This window comes from Pongo abelii, chromosome 23 (assembly GCF_028885655.2).
Source record: "Pongo abelii isolate AG06213 chromosome 23, NHGRI_mPonAbe1-v2.0_pri, whole genome shotgun sequence".
Lineage (NCBI taxonomy): Eukaryota > Metazoa > Chordata > Mammalia > Primates > Hominidae > Pongo > Pongo abelii.
Window position 1 is genome coordinate 28,034,984 of NC_085929.1, and position 23,740 is coordinate 28,058,723.

The 23,740-nt window shown below is 52.5% G+C and overlaps 1 protein-coding gene across 17 annotated transcripts in view; it reads right to left on the minus strand.

The window, feature by feature from the left end:
- The window catches only part of TANGO2 (transport and golgi organization 2 homolog), a 48,098-nt gene that overhangs the window by 6,727 nt on the left and 17,631 nt on the right, over positions 1-23,740 (minus strand). For 4 of the 17 annotated variants that reach the window (XM_063722961.1, XM_054543652.2, XM_054543650.2 and 1 more), the window contains exons 2-7: positions 22,719-22,813; positions 19,062-19,195; positions 15,812-15,900; positions 6,671-6,790; positions 5,706-5,820; positions 3,253-3,323 (exon numbers count right to left, since the gene is read on the minus strand). In XM_063722961.1, the coding sequence (XP_063579031.1) occupies positions 3,253-3,323; positions 5,706-5,820; positions 6,671-6,790; positions 15,812-15,900; positions 19,062-19,189 (523 nt within the window). In that variant the 5' untranslated portion in view covers positions 19,190-19,195; positions 22,719-22,813. Of the gene's footprint in view, positions 1-3,252; positions 3,324-5,705; positions 5,898-6,670; positions 6,791-15,811; positions 15,904-19,061; positions 19,196-22,481; positions 22,691-22,718; positions 22,814-23,740 lie in introns of those variants that run through there. The other 13 variants (XM_054543648.2, XM_009234116.4, XM_063722962.1 and 10 more) reach the window with 7 other exon arrangements.

Here is a 23,740-nt window from a genome sequence, read left to right on the forward strand (position 1 = left end):
AAATTCCTACGGCTACAAGAAAAACCACACTCTTGATAAACTCCCTCACAACAGCAGCGATCACACACGTTATCAGACCCTCCTAACTCTGACGGCCCAGACCACTACAACCCTGACTGGACAGAGAACCAGCCTTCAAACACTCTTTTCTGATAAGCAACTACTGACTGTAAGCCAGTTTCAGCAGTTCATAGAGGCTGCACTCCAACTGTGTCCTCGAGCTCACCTTCTGATGGAAACAGCCAGATTCCACCTCATTTTAATGCTAAAACTCTGCCCCAAAGTGAACATGGGATGTATGTTACATGTATGTTTATCTATTGCATATGTTCTCGGGTCCCCTCATAAATATGTATGGCTTTTCCCCAAACCTGCTGAATATGTATGACTCTATTGTGTGATATGGACCTCGGGAGGCATAAAACTCAAACTGCCCTTCCCCTCTTCAAAGAGAGCACCTCAGTTCATGCTAGAGACTCTCTCTTTCGGGTCTGCAAACTGATACGGCAAATAAAACTCTCCTTTCTATTATTTAGCCATGCTGGTGAGTTTTTCTTTTTTTTTTTTTTTGAGACGGAATCTCACTCTGTCGCCCAGGCTGGAGTGCAGTGGCTCAATCTCAGCTCACTGCAAGCTCCGCCTCCTGGGTTCACGCCATTCTCCTGCCTCAGCCTCCCGAGTAGCTGGGACTACAGGCACCCGCCAACACGCCCGGCTAATTTTCCATATTTTTATGGAAATGGGGTCTCACCCATTTATGGAATGATGGGGTCTCACCGTGTTAGCCAGGACTGTCTCGATCTCCTGACCTCGTGATCTGCCTGCCTTGGCCTCCTAAAGTGCTGGGATTACAGGCGTGAGCCACCGTGCCTGGCCGCTGGTGAGTTTTTAGATAACAACACTAAGTGAAAAAAGTCAGTCCCCTAAACTACATATTATAGGATTCCCTTTATACAAAGTGTCCAGAATAGGCAAATCTATAGATAGAAAGCAGATTAAAGGTTACAGGGGCTGAAGAGACAGGGAATGGGGAGTGGCTGCTGACAGGTATGGCTTTCTTTGGGGATCAAGAAAAGGTCCTGGAATTAGGTAGTGATGATAGTTGCTCAACTCTGTGAATGAAATGAAACCTACTGAATGATACACTTTAAATGGGTGAACTATGCTGCTAGTCAGTCATATCTCAATAAAGCTGTTATCAAAAAAAATAAAGGCAATGTGGACCAGGTGGGGCAGGCTCAGGGATGAGGCAGGATGTAGACAGAAATAAGTTCTCCAAAACAACAAGTGAGCAGAAAATAAGCATCTCCGGCCACAGAGGTCTCAGCCTCTGAGAACCAAGGGTGTCACGCGGATGGTTACAGTGACTGCCCCAGAGGCCTCTGGGCCAATGTTCAGAATTTGGGGGGTGGTAGGGAGTCTCTGACTGCTTTTGCACCTTTTAGTTTCCAATTCTCTCCTGGGCAGTCACAGGCTCAGCATGGCCCAACTCCACCGCCACAGACCTACTTCGCCACACATTCCAGCCCCACGACCCTGAACTGATGGGGAGGTTCTGGGGCAGGTGGAACAGCAAGAGTTGGCTGAGACAGCCAGAACAATCCTTTGCAAGCTCAGGACCGTCTGGGGCCACATCCCTGCCTCGCTGGTAGTGTCTGTGTCTGTGCCACTGCCCAGCTCTTGGGAGCTCAGGTGGGCCGCCCACAGTTGTATCCAAGGTAGGGAGGGGAAGACCAGGGTCACAGAGGGTGGCCGGAAGGACAAGCCCCAGGTGGAGGAGAGGGCACCAGCTGGTATGCGCGGGGGCAATGGGTGGGACACACTGGAAGCCACCCTCCAGGCAGATGCCTCCTCTGGAGATCCCAACTAGTCCAGGGGTTTGGGCCTGGACACCACCCTAGCAAATGGGGGCTGGGCCTATCTGTGGATGAAACATCACTGGGCAGACTGAGAAGCTGGAAGCCAGCTCCAGTGTGGGCCAGGCAAGGACCATAGGACTCATGATGAGCCCATCAGCACCACCAGCCCCCCAAGATGCAGGTGGGATAGGGCCACTCAGCTGTCCTGGGGACTGCTTATCATCTCCCTCGGGCCCCTCCAGGGACGCCTGGGGCTTCAGTTCCACCGTGTACACCCAGTGGGAAGGTGTGCACCTGTGACCTGCAATCTGACTTGGTGATTTGTGCCAAATGCAAAAGGAAGTCTGTGTGACGTGGGCATGGAGCTTCAGACGAGCCAGGGGTGCGAGGGAGCCCCCTCACAGAGGGGTATGGGTGGCCCCCTCACAGAGGGGTGTGGGTGGCACCAAGGGCACTGACACACTCCCCAGGCGCTGGAACACCCTGTGTGAGCCAGCAGCTTGAGTAGAGGGACCAGAGCGGGCGTCTAAGGCACACAGTTCCACGATGCCACCAGTGAGGAGTGTCTGTGGGCAGCGAGTGTGGGAGTGAGTGAGCCAGCGGTCCCCGGAACCTGGGCTCTGGTCCCTACAGTTTTGTGCACCCAGGGGAAATGCCATTTCCCAGGAGTGCTGCTTTGTCCTGGCACCAGACCTGGGACAAGAATGCAGACCTCCCTCCCAGAACATGGCTGCAGATGGGGGCAATGTGACACATTCTGTCCAGGTTGGGGCACTGGCAGAGGAAGCTTCCAGGAAATCGCAGCACCCGAGAAGGGGGAAAGGAAGGGCACGTAGCAGGAGGCACAGCCTGGGCAGTAGTGCAGAGCCAGGGCAGGAAGGGCCCAGCCGTGGAGTGTGACCTGGTGCAGGGGAGCTCAAGGCTCTGAGGATGGGGACCGGGGATCAGACTGGGGACTAGGTGCAGGAGGCGTCCATCTGTGTGGGGCTGGAGTGGGGTGTGTACGTGTGCGTCAGGGAGCAGACCAGGCAAGAACCCCGGGTGGTGATGGCTCCAGAGGTTCTGAGAAGGAACAGGTACAGGGCACACTGGGACGGCACAGGAAGCGAGGCTGGGGGTGGCCGGCTGGGCTGCAGGGCTGCGGTGGGAAGCCCAGAACAGGGGTGCACCTTGCTCAGCAGGAAAGGCCCATGGGGAGGGGGTGAGCAGGGAGCCAGGGCTCTCTGAAGTGTCCAGGTGCAGGGCAAGGTCCCTACAGACCATAAGGCACTTAAATGGCCACAAAGTCGTCCCAGGAGAGTAATATGACAAGGGCCTGGTCTCTAAAAAGCACAGGGGTGACCTCTGCATAGAAACAGTCCCCCACCCCATCAGGCTGCCAGGGCAGGCTCACCTGGCGTCAAAACGATGGGATCAGGCTCCCCTCGGTTCCCATAGTAGCAAATGACGTCTCCCTTTGCTGTGCTGCAGGCCAAGGGGAGAGAATGTCAGACTACAGCCATAGGGTGTCCTCCCCCTGACACTGCCCAGTGATCTCACAGCCCTGTTTCTGGAGGCTAGCAATGTGCACAGTAGCCCACTGCGGCCAGGTCAGGAGCTTGCAGGATCCAGCCCCTCGGGTGCCTGGCAGGCGGGGTCATGGAGGCCCCAGCTCTTGTCCAGCATCACAGGTATGTTCCCAGCTCACCTTGGGGCCCACCAGCCCAGGAGGCACAGCATCTAAAAGGCCCTCATGCCATGCCGAATGCCCCATGGCATGGACACACAGAGGCTGCCCATGTGGACAACTGCAGGGCTGAGCCCCATCCCCATATCACCATCCTCTCCATCAGGCCCCCCACCACAGCTCATCTATGAGCGTTTCTGGACAGGTGGCCCCAGGGTGATCGAGGCTTCCAAAGAAAGCACCAAAGACCACATTTTCCTACTCTCAAGTGTTAAGTGTACACTTTAAAATAGTTAAGGGACAGCAGAGCTGGGCATAGTGGCTCACACCTATAGTCCCAGCTAATCTGGAGACTAAGGAGGGAGGACTGCTTGAGGCCAGGAGTTTGAAAACCAGACTGGGCAACATAGCAAGACCCCATCTCTACAAAATAAATAAATTATTTTTAAAAAAGAAAATAGTTCTAAATGCTCCCCAGCTGAAAATATTCCAATCCTCAATACCACAGTAGTCTTCCAGAACTTGGAGTGCCTTTTTTGCGAAGTGAAGAGGCTCTCTTTGTGGCCTGTGAGATGCCCTCCCAGGATAGATGCTGGGCATGGAGCCCTGGGCCTTGAAGATGAACAGATGCAGAGAAAGAGCCAGGCGTGGTGCCTTCCTCCCCGAAGTGCTGCCCCCAGGTGGGACCCACCTTCCCCACCCCTGGTAGGCTTCAAGGGCCCCCTGTCTACGTTCACATTCCATTCCCGTTCTTCCTCACCATGGTCTTTGGCAACTTTCCTAAGATACCTGGTTCATAATTTCAGAGACTGTTTGCAGGCAAAAAGCTTCTCTGGGCTTTCTGTGTAAGGACCTATATATCTGGACACCCATGCTGCCAGTACTATACCACAGGCCAGGCGGAGGGCAGGCCTCACCCAGGGATAGCTGTGGCCATGACAAGCCTCTCTCCCTTCCAGGCCTTAGCTTCCTCATCTGCACCTACCAGCAGGGCTGCTCACTGGCCTCCGATGGCTCCCACCCTCCAGCCTCAGCCCTGGCACCAGCTTTTGCCTGACCTGTGGTATGCTCTCCTGGCCACTGCCTGTATCCTCAGGCTAGGACCAGTAGGCTGACCCTCACTCTGCAGCCTTTGGAGCTGGGAGAGTTGCACAGGCCCTGAGGAGCCCAAACCTCCACCCCCCAACCACAGGAGCCCGTGCATCTGCTCAGGGCATGGCACCCCTGGCACCCCACCTCCACACAGCTGCTGAGGGCCGAGTCCTGCTGGTGCCACGGCCACAGATGAACTCTCCTGAGACTAATCAGACCCACATGGAGCTACTGACCGGGGAAAGTGGTTCCTGAGCATGGGGGCATGCAGAGTGCACAGGGGCTCTGCCACCTGGAGTCACGAAGGCATGGGCAGGAAGAACAGCTCCGGACAGCAAGTGCCCCATGCCAGCCCTCGGCCTTCCACCTAGGGGACACCGCAACTCTCTCAGCCTCCATAGCAAGTGCGCAGACCCATGCGGGGCAGGGCTGGGCATGCCACACACAACGGATGCTCAATGAACAGCAGGCCTGGAGCTCGGGAGCCAGGAGAGAGGCCCATGGACCTGCCCTTGTGGAAGGAGGCAGCTTCAGGGCCCGCTACAGTGTGCTGACCACTTCCCGTTTGCCTGTCCTGGCAGAAGGCCCCGGACTAACAGCATTGGCCAAGTTCTGGGGTGTTGGAGGGGGAGGAGGGCAGGAGGGAGGAATGCTCACTTCACGGAAGGGCAAAACACGCAAAACCTCTGCAGTTCCTGCGGCCTCATCTCCAACAGGAGTTTCCCTGGGAGCACAGCATCCCAGTCACTCTAAGCCAGGGCTGCGGAGGGCTGCTCTGCACAGTCTGCCCGTGGGAGGGAGGACACCCAGCCAGGGCCACTCTATGCGACTGTTCTTCACAGCCTCAGCTTTCTCCAGGGAGCCAGCAGCCTTCATGCCATCACAGGAAGCCTTGGGCTTCACCCCCAAATACCCGAGTTGGTACATCTGTGACAGGCTCAGTTCTCAGAATATTTGCCAAGTCATGAGGAGCAATGTCCCTGGAGAGGCTGCCATGGCCCCCAGTGGAACCCCGCTTCCTGATGAGCCTGAGGCCTGCCCCCAAGGCAGTGCTGGGCAGAGCCGCCATCCCCCTCTGGCAGACCCACCTCAGGTCGGCTGCTATGAGGTTGAAGCCATTGTACAGATGGCCCTCCATAGAGACCTTCTTCAGGTAGGACAAGCTGTCCACGTCAGTGGTCAGAAAGTGGGTGACAAGTTCACCTGTAGGCAGGGGACAGATGCTGTGTCCACAGCTGCAGGGATGTGCTCTTCTCCCAGGAACACTGATATGGGGCCCCCTGGGGAGGATGCAGGAAGATGAGGGGTCCCACTGGAGCCCTGGCCCGTCATGACTGCCATAAGAGTCAGCCACACCTCATCAGCCTGGCTGCCATTCAGGTCAGCACTGAAAACTGCTCATTTTATTAAAAAAAATTTTCCCCACTATGTCTTCCTATGGAAATCCAGCATGAAGTAAACACCTTTCAGTGGGGACAATGTGTGTCCACAGAGCTGTCGTCTCGGGGAAGGCATCTACTCTACAAACATTCCAGGCAGGGGACAGTGACACAGCAGTCAGGAGTGACATGCATGAGGACAAGGGGAGAGTGCGCCCTGAGAGGAGTAAACAGTGCTGCGTGGGTCAGGTGGGAGTGGGCTCCCGGCTGCGACGCCAGAGGGCCAGGGTGTGGGAAATGGGGATGCTCCCCTCCTCACTCTTCCTTTCTCTGCCGCATACCCCTGCAGCACACCTCAGTGGCGGCAGTGATATGCCCATGGAAGCCACCCACCTGCCACGGGGCCCAGCTTGCCCCCTTTTTGTCCCCACCCTTACCTGGGCCCTGCCCTGCCATGCTTTGGCACTGCCCACTCTGTAACCTGGCCCTGCCCCACGGTACCTCAGCCCTGCCCCATCCCACTCCCAAGCACAAGCACCTTGGCACTTCCTACCTTGGCCCGCCCCACTCCACCATACATTGGCCAGTCCTATAGTCCCTTGGCCCCACCTTGTCTCACCTAGGCCCGCCCCACCCCACCCTGTCTCACCTTGGCCCCACCCCACTCGCCTTACCTCGCCCTCGGGCCTGCCAGTCCAGCTGCGGCTGCAGGTAGTTGGTGAGCGCTGCCAGCTTGCCACGTGTGCTGATGCCCAGCCATGTGCCTCCTTCCTTGCCTTCCTCCATGTCCAGCCCTGTGGCAGATGACCGTGTTACCACCATTGATGCCACCCATTCCAGTCCCCCACCTGGTCCCCAGTCCTGGGAGACGCATACTCGGCCCAGCTCCTGCCTCAAGCTCCTCGAGGACGTTAGACATGCGTCTTGGCCCAGCAGCTCCAGCTGTGGAATCGTGGCTGGAACTCTTCAAGGCCAGGTGGCCCCTGAGGTTAACGGGTCGTGCAAGTGAGATCCCTGTCCTGCAGGACGACTATGACACCAACCACACCTATCCCAACAGACGCCCTGCAGAACACATCCTCCCACTTGGGCCAGTGTCAAGGCTGAGGGGCAGCACTAGGCTCCAATCGCATGAATGGGGTGCAGGGACGCTGGCTGTCCTCACCCAGCAGGATGCACCAGGTCCAAAGGGCAGGCCCTTCACTAGGAGCTCAGCTCACAACCAGGACCTTCACCCCTGCCAAATCTTCTGCAGGGCATGGGCCACTGCTAGTGCCACAAGGTTGGAGGGCCCTGAAAGCCACAGGAGGGCTCCTTCTTAGACCAGGGGGTCATTTTATCCAAAGATTGGGGCAAAAAAGGCTGTCATTAAGATGTTATTTTTATTATTATATTTCATTTTTTATTTTTTTGAGACAGAGTCTCACTCTGTCACCCAGGCTGGAGTTCAGTGGCAATCACACAGTTCACTGCAACCTCCACCTCCCACGCTCAAGCGATCCTCCCACCTCAGCCCAAGTAGCTGGGACCACAGGCAGGTACCATCACACTCGGCTAATTTTTGCATTTTTTTGTACAGACAAAGTTTCACTGTGTTGCCCAGGCTTGTCTCAAACTCCTGGGCTCAAGCGATCCTCCCGTCTCAGCCGGGATCCCAAAGTGCTGGGATTACAGGAGTGAGCCACTGCACTGGCTAGGATGTTATTTATTTATTATTGTTATTATTATTTTTTGAGACAGAGTTTCGCTCTTGTTGTCCAGGCTGGAGTGCAATGGTGTGATCTCGGGTCATTGCAACCTCTGCCTCCCGGGTTCAAGCAATTCTCCTGCCTCAGCTTCCTGAGTAGCTGGAATTACAGGCATGTGCCATCACACCTGGCTAATTTTGTATTTTTAGTAGAGACGGAGTTTCTCCATGTTGGCCAGGCTGGTCTCGAATTCCCAACCTCAGGTGATCCGTCCTCCTTGGCGTCCCAAAATGCTGGGATTACAGGTGTGAGCCACCGTGCCCGGCCCTAAGATATTATTTTTATAACAATAATCAATTATAACAGAAAAAGAAAAGATGTAAAGATCAAAAATAAAGAAATAAAACCGTATTTGTGGCCCCGTGCGGTGACTCACACCTGTAATCCCAGTACTTTGGGAGGGTGAGGCAGGCAGATCACCTGAGGTTGGGAGTTGGAGACCAGCCTGACCAACATGGAGAAACACCATTTCTATTAAAGATCCAAAATTAGCCAGGTGTGGTGGTGCATGCCTGTAATCCCAACTACTTAGGAGGCTGAGGCAGCCTATAATCCCAGCTACTCGGGAGGCTGAGGCAGGGGAATCACTTGAACCCGGGAGGTGGAGGTTGCAGTGAGCTGAGATCACACCACTGCACTCCGAGCAAAACTCCGTCTCAAAAAAAAAAAAAAAAAAAAAAAAACCCCAACAAAACTGTATTTGCAACCAGCAGGATCATATATGAAGAAAACCCAAAAGGAATACCAAAACCAGTGTATTAGAACTAATAAGTAAATGCTAGCAAGAACGGGAAAGTGAACATTTAAATATACCATTTATAACGGCATTTTAAAATCCTTAGTGTGATTAAAAAAAAAAAAAAAAGCTGGGTGCGGTGGCTCACGCCTGTAATCCCAGTACTTTGGGAGGTCAAGGTGGGCAGATCACAAGGTCAGGAGTTCGAGACCAGCCTAGCCAATATGAAGAAACCCTGTCTCTACTAAAAATACAAAAATTAGCTGGGCATAGTGGCAGGCACCTGTAGTTCCAGCTACTCGGGAGGCTGAGGCAGGAGAATCGCTGGAACCCGGGAGGTGGAGGCTGCAATGAGCAGAGATGGCGCCATTGCACTCTAGCCTGGGCAACAGACCAAGACTCCGTCTCAAAAACAAAAAACAAAAAACAAAAAAAAACCAGGAAAATATTTAATGAAAAATGAGTGACAAAGACTGAAAACTCCAGGGCACTGTTGAGGGTCTCAAGTTGAGCTGACCTGATTTAAGGAGAGATGTGCATATTCACTGAAAGATTCAATAGTGTTTTTTTGTTTGTTTGTTGGTTTGTTTGTTTTTTTAGACAGAGTCTTGCTCTGTTGCCCAGGCAGGAGTGCAGTGGTGCGATCTCAGCTCACTGCAAGCTCCATCTCCCGGGTTCAGGCCATTCTCCTGCCTCAGCCTCCCGAGTAGCTGGGACTACAGGTGCCCGCCACCACACCTAGCTAATTTTTTCGTATTTTTTTAGTAGAGACAGGGTTTCACCATGTTAGCCAGGATGGTCTCGATCTCCTGACCTCGTGATCTGCCTGCCTCGGCCTCCCAAAGTGCTGGGATTACAGGCGTGAGCCACTGCACCCAGCCTCAACAGTGTTTCTTGTTGTTGTTATTTGTTTCACCTGGTACTTCTTAGACAACTCAGTATTGCTAAGGTGACACTTCTCCCCAAATGACCTATAGATTCAAAACCTGCCCAGTCAAAATCCCAGGGGGCTTTTTGTTTTATAGCAATTAACAGACTGACTAAAATATCTATGCATCTGCAAAGGAACTGGGATGGCCAAAATAGTCCCGAAAAAGAAGGCAGACCCACATTGTCTGATTTCTTTTTTTTGTTTTTTTTTGAGACAGAGTTTCGCTCTTGTTACCCAGGCTGGAGTGCAATGGCATGATCTCGGCTCACCGCAACCTCCACCTCCCGGGTTCAAGTGATTCTCCTGCCTCAGCCTCCCGAGAAGCTGGGATTACAGGCATGGACCACCACACCCAGCTAATTTTGTATTTTTAGTAGAGATAGGGTTTCTCCATGTTGGTCAGGCTGGTCTTGAACTCCCAACCTCAGGTGATCTGCCCACCTCGGCCTCCCAAAGTGCTGGGATTACAGGTGTGAGCCACAGTGCTCAGCCTGATTTCAAGACTTACTAAAAAGAAGCAGCACTCATAGATTGCGTGGTGTTCGCATCAAGACAGATACATAGATCAATGGGACACAACAGAGTCAGGAATAGACCCACACGTATATGTTCAACTGATGTACAACCAAGTTACCATAGTAATGAACTAGGCAAAAGATAATCTATTTAATAAATGATGCTGGAACAACTAGAGAGATTTGGGGGTTGGAGGCAGTAAACCTCAATCCCTATCTCACACCATGTACAAAACCTTGAGATAAATCATAGACCAAACATAAAAACCAAAATTAGGCTTCTAGAAGCAAATGGAGGAAAATACTGTTATATATTTTCCTCCGGGTAGGCAAAGACTTTTTGGATAAGACACAAAAAGAACAACTCATAAAAGATAAGATAAACTGTGTACTTTGTTAAAATGAAATATTCTGGCTGGGTGCGGTGGCTCACACCTGTAATCCTAGCACTTTGGGAGGCCGAGGCGGGCAGATCACGAGGTCAAGAGATTGAGCCCACCCTGGCCAACATGGTGAAACCCCATCTCTACTAAAAATACAAAAATTAGCTGGACGTGGTGGTGTATGCTTGTAGTCCCAGCTACTCAGGAGGCTGAGGCAGAAGAATCACTTGAACCTGGGAGGCGGAGGTTGCAGTGAGCTGAGATCACACCACTGTACTCCAGCCTGGCGACAGAGTGAGACTCCACCACAAAACAAAACAAAACAAAAACAAAAACAAAAAAAAAATTCAGCTCACCATAAGCTATCATTAAGGAAACGAATAGGCACAAAGGACTCATATCCAGAATGGATAAACAACTCTTACAAATCAATAATTAAAACAAGAACAAAACTTCCAAATTGCCCAAGCAACAAGGACCAGATTTACCCTCCTGCATAAAACAACCAAAATAAATAAACAAACAAATAAATAAAACACATGAAACAATGGTGTATTTATTAGTCCATTCTCATGCTGCTACAAGGACATACCCGAGACTGGGTAATTTATAAAGGAAAGAGATGTGACTCATAGTTCAGCATGGCTGGGGAGGCCTCAGGAAACTTACAATCATGGCAGAAGGGGAAGCAAACATGTCCTTCTTCACATGGTGGCAGGAAGGAGAAGTTCCAAGCAAAGCAGGAAAAGCCCCTTATAAAACCATCAGATCTTGGCTGGGAGCGGTACCTCACGCCTGTAATCCCAGCACTTTGGAAGGCGGAGGCAGGTGGATCACCTGAGGTCAGGAGTTCGAGACCAGCCTGGCCAACATGGTGAAACCCCATCTCTACTAAAAATACAAAAATTAGCTAGGCATGGTGGCAAGCAGCTGTAATTCCAGCTACTCAGGAGGCTGAGGCAGGAGAATTGCTTGAACCTGGGAGGTGGAGGTTGCAGTGAGCCAAGATCACACCATTGCACTCCAGCCTGGGTAACAAGAGCGAAACTCCGTCTCAAAAAAAAAAAAAAACACCATCAGATCTCATGAGAACTCACTCACTATCATGAGAATAGCAGCATTGGGGTAACTGCCCCATGATTCAATTACCTCCCACTGGGTCTCTCCCAGGACACGTGGGGATTTGGGGAACTACAATTCAAGATGAGATTTGGGTGGAGACACAGCTAAACCATATCAAACGGGTTTTACAAAAAAGGATATGACAGACAGGAAACAAAGTGAGCCCATGATTAGAGAGGCTCCAGGACCCAGCCCAGGGAGTAGGGGGACCAGGCTGAGTTCAGCAGACTCCCTGAGCTGAGAAGAGGGGCTTAGTGCTTGGGGAAACTGAGACAACCAGAGTTCATGGCTGCCATAGTTTGGATGTTTGTCCCCCAGACCTCATGTTAAAATCTGATCCCTGGGCTGGGTGAGGTGGCTTACACCTCTAATCTCAGCATTTTGGGAGGCTGAGGCAGGTGGATTGCCTGAGGTCAAGAGTTCGAGACCAGCCTGATCAACATGGTGAAACCCCGTCTCTACTAAAAATACAAAAAATTAGCTGGGCATGGTGGCAGGCACCTGTAATCCCAGCTACTCGGGAGGCTGAGGCAGGAGAATTGCTTGAACCTTGGATACAGAGCTTGTGGTGAGCCGAGATCGCACCATTGCACTCCAGCCTGGGCAACAAGAGTGAAACTCTGTCTCAAAAAAAAAAAAAAAACCCCAAAAAACTGATCCCCAGTGTTGGAGGTGGGGCCTAATGGGAGACAGATCTACCTAATGGCAGATCCTTCATGAACAGCTTGGTGTTGTCCTCACAGCGATGATTTCTAGCTCTATTAGTTCCTTTGAGAACTGGTTGTTTAAAAGAGCGTGGCATCTCCTCCCTCTCTCTGGCTTCCTCTCTCCGCGTGTGATCTGCACATACCACCTCCCCTTCCCCTTCCACCATCAGTGGAAGCTTCCTGAGGCCTGCATCAGAAGCAGATGCTGACACTGTGCTTTAGGTCTCCTGCAGAACTCTAAGCCAAATAAACCTCTTTTCCTTATAAATTACCCAGCCTTGTGGATCACTTGAGGTCAGGAGTTCGAGACCAGCCCAGCCAACCTGGTGAAACCCCATCTCTACTAAAAATACAAAAATTGGGCTGGGGGAGGGATAGCGTTAGGAGAAATACCCAATGTAAATGATGATAGGTGCAGCAAACCAACATGGCACATGTATGTATACCTATGTAACAAACCTGCACGTTCTGCACATGTACCCTAGAACTTAAAGAATAATAATTTAAAAAAATACAAAAATACAAAAATTAGCAGGGTGTGGTGGCAGGTGCCTGTAATCCCAGCTACTCAGGAGGCTGAGGCAGGAGAATCACTTGAACCTGGGAGGTGGAGATTGTAGTGAGCCAAGATCGCATCATTGCACTCCAGCCTGAGCGACAGAGCAAGACTCCGTCTCAAAAAAAATAAATTACCCAGCCTTGGCTGGGCATCATGGCTTATTACCTGTAATCCCAGCACTTTCGGAGGCCAAGAAAGGAAGATCACTTCAGGACAGGACTTTGAAACCAGCCTGTGCAACACAGCAAGGCTTTGTCGCTACAAATTATTTTTTAAAATTAGCTGGGCATGGTGATGTGCACTTGTAGTCCCAGCTACTAGGGAGGCTGAGGTGGGAGGATCACTTGAGGCCAGGAGTTAGAGGCTGCAGTGAGACAGGATTGTGCCACTGCACTCCAGCCTAGGCAACAGAGTGAGACCCTATTTCAAAAAAAATAAAATTACCCAGACTCAGCTTTTTCCTTTAGAGCAACACAAACGAACTAAGACAGTGGCACAAAAGTCCAGAAAGGAAGGAGCTGCACAGAGAATGTCTGATCAGCATCTCAGGGAGGAGACTATATGACACTGGGGCAAGAACCACCAGTGCTCACACAGGGCAGGGAGTAGAGCTGGCTCCCAGACACCAGGCTGGAAAACCTCAAGATCTAGGGGCACCGAGAAAAGTACACAGAGAGCATCGCAGAGGTGTGGGACAAGGGCAAGTGAACTAATACATGTGTGTAACTGGAGGGAAGGAGAGAGTGAGAGAGAAGACAGAAAAACTACTTGAAAAAGCAATGGCCACCAGGTGCAATGGCTCATGCCTCTAATCCCAGCACTTTGGGAGGACGAGGCGGACGGATCACCTGAGGTCGGGAGTTCAAGTCCAGCCTGAACAACATGGAGAAACCCCATCTCTACTAAAAATACAAAATTAGCCTGGTGTGGTGGCACATGCCTGTAATCCCAGCTACTAGGGAGGCTGAAGCAGGACAATAGCTTGAACCCGGGAGGCGGAGGTTGCGGTGAGCTGAGATGGCACCATTGCACTCCAGCCTGGGCAAATTCCATCTCAAAAAAAAAAAAAGTACTGGCCACATTTTTATGAATTTAATGATTTTGATTTGCATTTTTTTTCTTTTTTTTGAGACAGGGTCTCACTCTGTTGCCTAGGCTGACTGCGGTGGCTCAATCTCTGTTCACTGCAGCTTCTACCTTCCAGGGTCAGGCGATCCTCCCACCTCAGCCTCCTAAGTAACTGGGACAACAGACATGTGCCAACACACTTGGCTAATTTTTTTTTCTCTTTTTTGTAGAGACAGGGACTCACTATGTTGCCCAGGCTAGTCTCAAGCTCCTGGCCTTAAGGGATCCTCCTGCCTTGGACTCCCAAAGTGCTGAGATTACAGGCGTGAGCCACCGCCCCAGGGTGATTTCATTTCTAACAAGTTCTCAAGGAAAGCTGGTGGCCCAAGGACCACACCCGGAGAACCACTGTCCTAAACTTTTGCACACAATTTGGTGATGCCAGCGAGTGAGAGGATGTGGGCCTTAGTGATATGGTCACCCCGACACTTGGCAGAAGCCCATGTACATCCGTGCACCAGCTGCCACCATCAAAACACCACAGGGGTGAACAATTCCACAAGACTGGAGCTCCTGGGGTTGGCACTAGTTCAGAGGCAGCTGACAGACCTGGGTGCCAGGGTGGGATGGAGCCCAGGAGGGCATAATAGTCAAGGAGCCAGAGGAGGGTAACCCTCTGAGCCGTCACATCTTCATCTACGAAAACCTTCCATCTTCCAAGGACATCAGTCTTGTGTCTTCACCCACCCATCCTGACCAGCCCTGCACCCACTGCATCCTCCTATACCAGCAGGCCTAGGACCACCCTGCCTCAGTCTCCATGCACCTGTCCTCCTCCCACACGGTGCCAGGACCACCCAGCCTCAGCAGCATTCTCACACTACTGCCAGGCCACAGGCCTACACAGGAGTCCTCACAAAACCCCACAGCTGAGCTTTTATTTGATTGATTGATTGAATGAGACAGGGTCTCGCTCTGTCACCCATGCTGGAGTGCAGTGGCACAATCTCAGCTCACTGAAACCTCTGCTTTCCGGGCTCAGGCAATTCTCTAGCCTCAGCCTCCTGAGTAGCTGGGGCCACAGGCACATGCCACCATGCCTGGCTAATTTTTGTATTTTTTTTGTAGAGACAGGGTTTTACCATGTTGCCCAGACTGGTCTTGAACTCCTGGGCTCAAGTAATCCTCCTGCCTCAGCCTCCTTAAGTGTTGGGTTCACACCTATAATCCCAACACCTGCCCTCCCGGCCTGGGAGGCAGCACAGGGCACATGCAGCCTCCGTGGGCCCACGAGGTCACACATCTGGCCTGAGTGGGCACCCTGGAGCATGCCAGGATGCCTCGGGCCCACTTGGCGCCTGGTACACAGGCAGAGTAACCGGTGGCCTCACCAGCCGTCTATGCACACCTTCTAGGTAGACTCCCACCACCCCACGGGCAGGAACTGCTTCCTGTCCAACAGGACTTCAATGAGGCTGGTATCTTTGGAGGGGAGGACCTGGTTCTCACCCCTACTTCTGCCCTATGAGTACACCTCATGCAACACAGGCATGGTGCAGGTGCAGGTGACAGGGCTTCAGCACCACCAGCTCCCCAAACTCAGCCTCGCCATCCCTGAAGCAAGGGTGCTCACATACAAACAGAAACGCAAACACAGGCACACACATGCACGCATACACACGCATGCACACACTCATATGACTGGGTTGCTTCACAGAGTGACTGAGTGTGGATCTGTACATCACACAAATCCACCCACACGCCCTCAGCAAAAAGGAGGGATCCATATAAAACCAACTGATCCTTTCACATGATGGGGCCCCCATGCAGACGCATGGCACAGGAAGCCACGCAGACAGTGCTGGGTGGGCAGCTCTGGCGATGCCCGGTGCTGGGGCTGGCCCCGACCACGAGCCCCGTCAGTTCTACCTCTACACCCCGCCATCACACTCGGAAGCAGCACCACTCAGTTAGGGTCACTTGGGCCACGCAGGGGCTAGGGAAGCAAAAAGGCGCAGCCACCGCCGACCACGCAGGAAGACTCACCACTGAGGATCTCGTTGTTGTTCCCCCAGAAGTCAGCTAACTTGGAGGGTCGGCTATAGAATTCGTCCCTGTTGGCTGCCAAGATGAGCCTGCAACGAGGAAAGCATCACTGACGGTTTCAGATGGAAACGAGAGAGCCGAGTCTTTTTCTCTCTTCACACACAAAACTGGCCTCAGTGGCAATTAAGGGCCAGTCTCAGAGAGGGCAGGAAGGCGGCAGTCCTGCCGCACCTGCACGGGAGGAAGGAGCACAGTGGCTCCAGGTGAGCTCTCGGGAGCCTGCAGCCAGGACCGCACTCAGAGCCTTGTCAGGGAACAGGAGGATGCTGGGCAGGGACACACATCCACACCATTCAATGGCGGGAGATGGATCTACCAGGCCCTTAGGGGCTGGCAGCAAGCATGCCGGGAGCCCAGGCTGGAGGGTGGGGGGCTGTCCCTCCTTCTGTCCATCTGTGCCCAGCCCCGGGAACACCCACAACAAACCTGTGGGCTCCTGGAAGCGTGAGCTCAAGGATACAGATTGAATGGCACAGCATGTAGGCTTCTGAGGGCTGCTCCATTCTGTGTCTTTTGGAGTTAATTTCTGGGGTTGGTTGGGAGTGGATGGGAACTTCACTGTTTTACTAGTTTTTTTGCATTATGAATCAAACAAATATTTCTATTTTTATTTTTTGAGATGGAGTCTGTCTGTATCACCCAGGCTAGAGTGCAGTGGCGTGATCTCGGCTCACTGCAACTCCCGCCTCCCGGGTTCAAGCTATTCTCCTGCCTCAGCCTCCTGAGTAGCTGGGATTACAGGCACCCGCCACCACACCTAGCTAATTTTTTGTAATTTTAGTAGAGATTGGGTTTCACCATGTTGGCCAAGCTGGTCTTGAACTCCTGACCTCAAATGATCTACCTGCCTCAGCCTCCCCAAGTACTGGGATTACAGGTGTAAGCCACCACACCCAGCCTAATCAAACAAATATTTCTTTTGCAATTAGGAGAGACAACTAAACTTTAAGAGCCCTGGTCTTGAGGAAAGAAAACTGAGTTTCAAGTCCCAGCTTGGACACTAGAAGAAAACAAATAAGGACATAGCGGTGACTGAGTGGAAGGGGTCAGTTCTTGCAATGTCCGTTAGACCTGAGGGTCTAAGAAGCGATGGCTGGGCCAGGCACAGTGGATGACACCCGTAATCCCAGCAGTTTGGGAGGCCAAAGTGGGAGGATCACTTGAGCCTAGGAGGTTTGAGACCAGCTTGGGCAAGAAAGTAAGACCCCATATCCACAAAAAAAAAAAAATACGGGGCCAGGTGTGGTGGCTCACACCTGTAATCCCAGCACTTTGGGAGGCCAAGGTGGGTGGATCACGAGGCCAGGAGATGGAGACCATCCTGGCTAACATGGTGAAACCCCATCTCTACTAAATGTACAAAAAATTAGCCGGGCGTGATGGTGGGCGCCTGTAGTCCCAGCTACTTGGGAGGCTGAGGCAGGAGAATGGTGTGAACCCGGGAGACGGAGCTTGCAGTGAGCCGAAATTGTGCCACTGCACTCCAGCCTGGGCGACAGAGTGAGACTCCGTCTCAAAAAAAAAAAAAACAACAAAAATTAGTCAGGTGTGGTGGTGCATGCCTGTATTCCCAACTACTTGGGAGGCTGAGGCAGCAGGATCATTTGAGCCCAGGAGTTTGAGGCTGCAGTGAGCTGTGACTGCACCATGGCACTCCAACCTGGGGAACAGAGAAGCCCTGTCTCTAAAAAAAAAAAAAAAAAAGTGATGGCTGAAGACCCCCTGAGCACTTGTGCCGGAAAGGCAGCTCCAAGGAGCAGAGCTCGGCTGTCCTGCCATCACACTGTGAGTCTGAAACCAAGTTGCAGTGGTGAGATCCTGACAAGTGTTTAAAAATAATTTCCATATTGACCATTGCACGTCAATTTCATAAAACAATATTTGCTCCTGATTAAATGTGAAATAACAGACATTCATAAAATTGAGAGTGAAAGTGGTGCTCACAGCTGGGTGCGGTGGCTCATGCCTGTAATCCCAGCATTTTGCGAGGCCGAGGTGGGTGGATCATGAGGTCAGGAGTTCAAGACCAGCCTGGCCAAGATGGTGAAACCCTATCGCTACTAAAAATACAAAAATTAGGCTGGGCCCGGTGGCTCACGCCTGTAATTCCAGCACTTTGGGAGGCCAAGGTGGGAGGATCACGAGGTCAAGAGATCGAGACCATCCTGGCTAACACGGTAAAACCCCATCTCTACTAAAAATACAAAAAATGAGCCGGGTGTGGTGGTGGGCACCTGTAGTCCCAGCTACTCGGGAGGCTGAGGCAGGAGAATGGTGTGAACCCGGGAGGCAGAGCTTGCAGTGAGCCGAGATTGTGCTACTGCACCCAGCCTGAGTGACAGAGCGAGACTCCGTCTCAAAAAAAAAAAAAAAAAAAATTAGCCGGGCGTGGTGGTGGGCACCTGTAATCCCAGCTGCTCGAGAGGTTGAGGCAGAGAATTGCTTGAACCCAGGAGGCAGAGGTTGCAGTGAGCTGAGATCGTGGTACTGCACTCCAGCCTGGGCGACAGAGCGAGACTCCATTTCAAACAAAAAAGTACGTGGTGCTAGCACCCACCACTCACGCCCTTGGAGGCATTCACGCCTGTGTGCACATGTGTGCCCCCCACTCAGCGCCTGCCCCCGAAGCTTCTTGCCCGCAGAACTCAGGAAATGCTTTTGGTCGTTGCCAGGGACTGTGCCATGCCCTAGAGCCCTTGGGGTCTGCTATGGAAGCCTCACCACCTCCAGGGTGCCCCATTCAGCCTGCTCTGACGCCCAGCTGGCCCCAGGGCTGCACCAGGTCTCGGGGATGTGCTGCCTGGGGTAGGGGAAGGTGGTCTCTGTCCCTGATGAGCCTCAGCCTTTGTACCTTTAACTGCCATGTTTCAACCCAGACCCGGCCCAAGTCTCCATGTCCCTTCTGGGCAGAAGTGCCCCTCAACCTCTGCAGCAGGGATAGCAGCTGAGCCCACCTTCCCTGGGCTGGACAGTGCTAGCAGAAGGCAGTGTACTTGCCCCAGACCTGGATGGGCCAGTCCTGTAGAAGGTGCCCATTGGTTGTGTCCTGGCCAGCGGGCAGGAGAAGGGGGAACACCGCAGTCCCTGAGTGCTATGGTGGGGATGCACCAGGGTCTGGGATGAGAGCTCCTCCACCCCATGGGTGGGGTCAAGCTCCATGTGGTTCTGCTCAGCATTCTCTCTTAAATACCTTCCTCCTCGGCTTCCATGTCCCAGAGCCCTGCAGGTGAACAGGTGTCGGGGGAGCCAGGGACACCTCATCCCAGTCCAACCCCAAACCAGGCTGGGGCTGTTGGCTTCGGGTGCTGATTCTGACATAATGCTCTTGCAAAGGGAAAATAAAGGGGAGAAAAGTAAGAAGAAAAGCTGACTGAGCATGGACTTTTGTCCTAAGATGTTCAGCTGTCTGTTTTTAAACAAGGAGCAATTATATATGTTTGCCTAATAACTCAGGAACATTAATTGTCAGGTTATTTTTGTCCCAGCAGTCACTGTTTAGCTGAATTGCTGGTGGTTTGCCAGGGATTTCATTGAATACATAATTCAGGGATGAGCCAGCATGCTGAGCACCCAGATCAAGCCCCAAAGGGAGGAGGAAGTAGCTCTCTCAGTCATCACTGGTAGGGCTGCACATGGATAGAAGCCTATCTGCGCCCCACGTCCAGAGAGACAGGGATGCACCCACCATGGCGAGGTCCCTGAGGATGGCAAGTCACCTCGGCTTTATTTTGTTCCAATAACTGAAACCACTAATTATCCATCACCACCTGAAACCCATGCTGCTAGTCAGGGTGAGTGCGTGCACCATCTGGGGGGGTATGTGCATCATCTCAGGGGGTGAGTGTGTTCTGCCAGGGGGTGAGTGTGTGCACTGTCTGGGGGGCAGTTTTGTGACAGATAGGAGGTACTCTGGCCTGAGATCCAGTGATCAAACCCTCAGTGGTGACCCCATGGAAGCTGCCCCATGGAGTAACAGCTTGTCCTGCAGCCACTCTAGGCTGAAGCCAGCAAGGGGCATCGCATGGGGTGGTAAACAGGCAGTTTTTTTTTTTTTTTTTTTTTGAGATGGAGTCTCGCTCTGTCACCCAGGCTGGAGTGCAGTGGTGCTATCTCAGTTCACTGCAACCTCTGCTTCCCAGGCTCAAGCAATTCTCCTGCCTTAGCCTCCCTAATAGTTGGGATTACAGGTGTGCGCCACCATGCCAGGCTAATTTTTGTATTTTTAGTAGAGATGGGGTTTCACCATGTTGGCCAGGGTGGTCTCGAACTCCTGACCTCAAGTGATCCACCCACCTCGGCCTCCCAAAGTGCTGGGATTACAGGTGTGAGCCACTGCACCCAGCCGTAAATAGGCAGTTTTTAAAGAGATAGGGTGACATCATGAAGTGACTGTGTTATCTTGCTGCAGGGTCTTGGTTTTCTGTGATGGGTATCAAATTACCAAACGCAGTGGCCTAGGCCGGGCATGGTGGCTCATGCCTGTAATCCCAGCATTTTGGGAGGCTGAGGCAGGAGGATCACTTGGGCCCAGGAGTTCGAGACCACCTTGGACAACACAGTGAGACCTTGTCTCTACCAAAAAAAAAAAATTAGCCGGGCATGGTGTAGTCCCAGTTACTAGGCATACTAAAGTGGGAGGATCGCTTGAGCCGGGGAGTTTGAGGCTGCAGTAAGCTATGATCACATTACTGTACTCCAGCCTGGGCAACAGAGCAAGATCCTGCCTCTAAAATAATAATAATAATAATAATAATAATAAAAACATAGTGGCCTAAAGCACCCTACTTTTTACCCCAGTCCACAGGTGAGGAGTCCAGCCCAGCCTAGCTGGGTACCTGTACGAGGCCTCCCAAAGTGCTGCAGAGGTGCTGTCAGGGGCTCCATAGAAGTGCCTGTGCTCCCAGCCTGCAGCGTGCCCTTCCCCTGGCTGGACACCCCACAGCCAGAGCAGAAGCAGCCACCAGAGGTGTCTCACACCCTCCCATGAAGTCAGGAAAACACAGCGCACATTTGCTCAGTCACCCAGGGGTGGCACATTTCGTCTTTGGCTTAGGGTTTCGGAAAATAGTCCAGAGAAGTCCCGAGGCCAACTGGAATGGCAGGACCTGCAGGACAGGTCCTGGCAGCAACACACGGGTTCTGAGTGAAAGCAAGAGGGGCCCATGTCAACCCTCCTCCTCTCCACCCAGGGGGCTGGGTGGCACTGACCAGCACCCTCAGGCCGGCCATCAAGCTTCCTTTCCAGAGATGGGAGCACTCGGGGTGGGCTGAGTCTCTTCAGCACCCTGCAGGAGGCAGCCCTGAAACACACACAGAGCTGGCTGGCTCTCCTCAGCATGCTAGTTTCCTGGGGCTGCCGTAACTAAGCACCACAGACCAGGCGTCTGCAACAACAGACGCTATTGTCTCGCAGCATTGGATGCTGGAGATCCAAGATCAAGGCGTCAGCGGGGCTGGCTCCTTTTGAGGGTCTCTCGGTATGCAGACGACTGCTTCTATCTCTGTATACACGCCAGCTTCCCCTGTGCGTATCTGAGTCACCCATCATATTGATTAGGGCCTACCCACATGACCTTATTTTACCTTAATCTTTTTTTTTTTTGAGATGCAGTCTTGCTCTGTTGCCCACGCTGGAGTGCAGTGGCGCAATCTCGGCTCACTGCAAGCTCTGCCTCCCGGGTTCACGCCATTCTCTTGCCTCAGCCTCCCAAGTAGCTGGGACTACAGGCACCCACCACCATGCCCAGCTAATTTTTTTGTGTGTTTTTAGTAGAGACAAGTTATCCAGGATGATCTGGATCTCCTGACCTTATGATCCGCCCACCTTGGACTCCCAAAGTGCTGGGATTACAGGCGTGAGCCACCGTGCCCGGCCAGCCCCTACATTCTTTAGACTTCTGTTCACTCACTAGCCAGCCCAACACTACTCCAGTCCCTGTAGCAGTCAATAGTTTTTTCTTAACATTTCTTCCACCTTCCCTGCAGCATGCTGTCTGCTGCTTGGACCCTGGCCTGGCCCTGCCACTCACCCAACTGCAAAAAGGGAAAACACCAGACACCCTTCCTTCCCGATTCTTTGGCCTGAAATGACTTCACTCAGCCTTGAAGACAAGCAGCATGGTGTCTATGCAACTTCGCAGTGACTCAAATCTGAGACCCTCTTGAAATGGTTCAAATCCCTTCTGGTACAGATTTTAAAATGATGAAAACTTCCCAAGCAGTTGCATTAGAGAGTGGCTACAAGTTTCATTTTGGATGTGGGTTACATCTCTGCCTCATTCTCCGTGTGTATAAACGCTGGGGTGTCCTGGGGAATGGAGGTGTGGCCGTCCTGAGTCCAGGGTCAGGGGTGGCTTCTGGCCTCGGTTTCCTGACTCCTCTGGCTGGTCCTCAGCATCCCCTCTTCCCCAGGTTCTTTTTCCTCAGCTCAGGACCCACACACAGACCCCAGCCTGGCCACCATTTTGACTTCTCACCAGCAGCTGCGACCCGCCAGCCCAAGCTGGCTCTCACTCACTGACACCGTTGTCCCAGTTCTGCTGCCCGACCCTCCTCAAAGCCCATAGAACTTCGGCCTGCCTGGACCCATGTCACTCCTCTGTCCTATCTATGGCTGCCTTCTGTGGCTGAGTCTTCACATCTTTGTACATCGACTGGAGTCCCCGCCCCGAGAGGCATTCTGACAGCATCCCACACTGAGTGACCCTGTCCTGGAGGGCAGTGCCAGGCCTGTGCAGCCCCGGCCTGGCACACACACCTTCCTGCACACAGCAGCTCAGGTGGCATGAGAACTGGCTGGGCACCCGGGACCCTGCAGGGCGCAGCAGACGCAGAGCGAGGGGGTTACCTGTACGTGTTTTTGGAAACAGGGCGAGGATCAAACTTAAAGAAGATGATGCACATGGTGGTGCAGGGCAGCTCTGCTGACACAGGTCGTGAGGTCTGCGGGAAAAGGAAAACACTGAGTTGAGTGGATGGCAGACACTCAGGGCTGCCCTCCGAATCTGCAACAGGCCAGAACAGACAGAACCACCTCTGTGGTGTCTGTACCGCTTGCTAGATGTGGGGCAACTGGACACCACATTCCTGGCCAGTGCCACACAAACACCTCCCAAACCCACGCACTCATCGGCACTGGCCAGACTGTCTCTCCACCACCTGCAACACCAGCCCTGAACAGAAGCATCCCATCAGCATCATGGTAGTCTTAAGGCCCGGACACATTGAGCTGGGGTGCTGAGGGGGCCCCCGGGGGGGCAGCAGAAGTGAGGGCAGAAGCCACACTGTGAGAAACAAACTTACCCATCCAAATCTAAAGAATGAACTCAGAGACCCAGAGAACAGCGAAAGTGAGACTTTTAATGACAGTCTTACAAGATCAAGTGTCAGACAGGCACACCCAGCACAGTTTCGACAAGCAATTTATCCCCTAGTGCGCAGGTCCCTCCCCCAGTTCCTCATAGGCCGAGTACTATGGGGTCAGAATTTTCCCAGACGTCGCCTATTAATTGTTGGGTAGGGGCTTCAGGTGTTTTTTTTGGGGGGGTTATCTTGCTGTATTTTGTTGCAGCCCTAAATGCATTGCAGTCCTAGTTAGCTCAGGGACTTTTTAAGTATTTAACTTATGACCTAAGTAGCAGGCAGGCTGATAAGAACAGACAAAATGAGCTATTTTGCAGGCTAGTAAACTTTCAGCTTAGACTAAACTTCTTTGGTTTGGGTGAAGGCAACTAAGTAGGGGGAAAGAGGAGGCCAACAAGCACGCATCAGCTATCCAAGCAGGGGCCTAGTATATCCTGTTTCTTCTGTAGTTTGCTGACCTAAGCCAATTTAAGACACTTTGTCTTGGAAATAGACCACTGTATACAT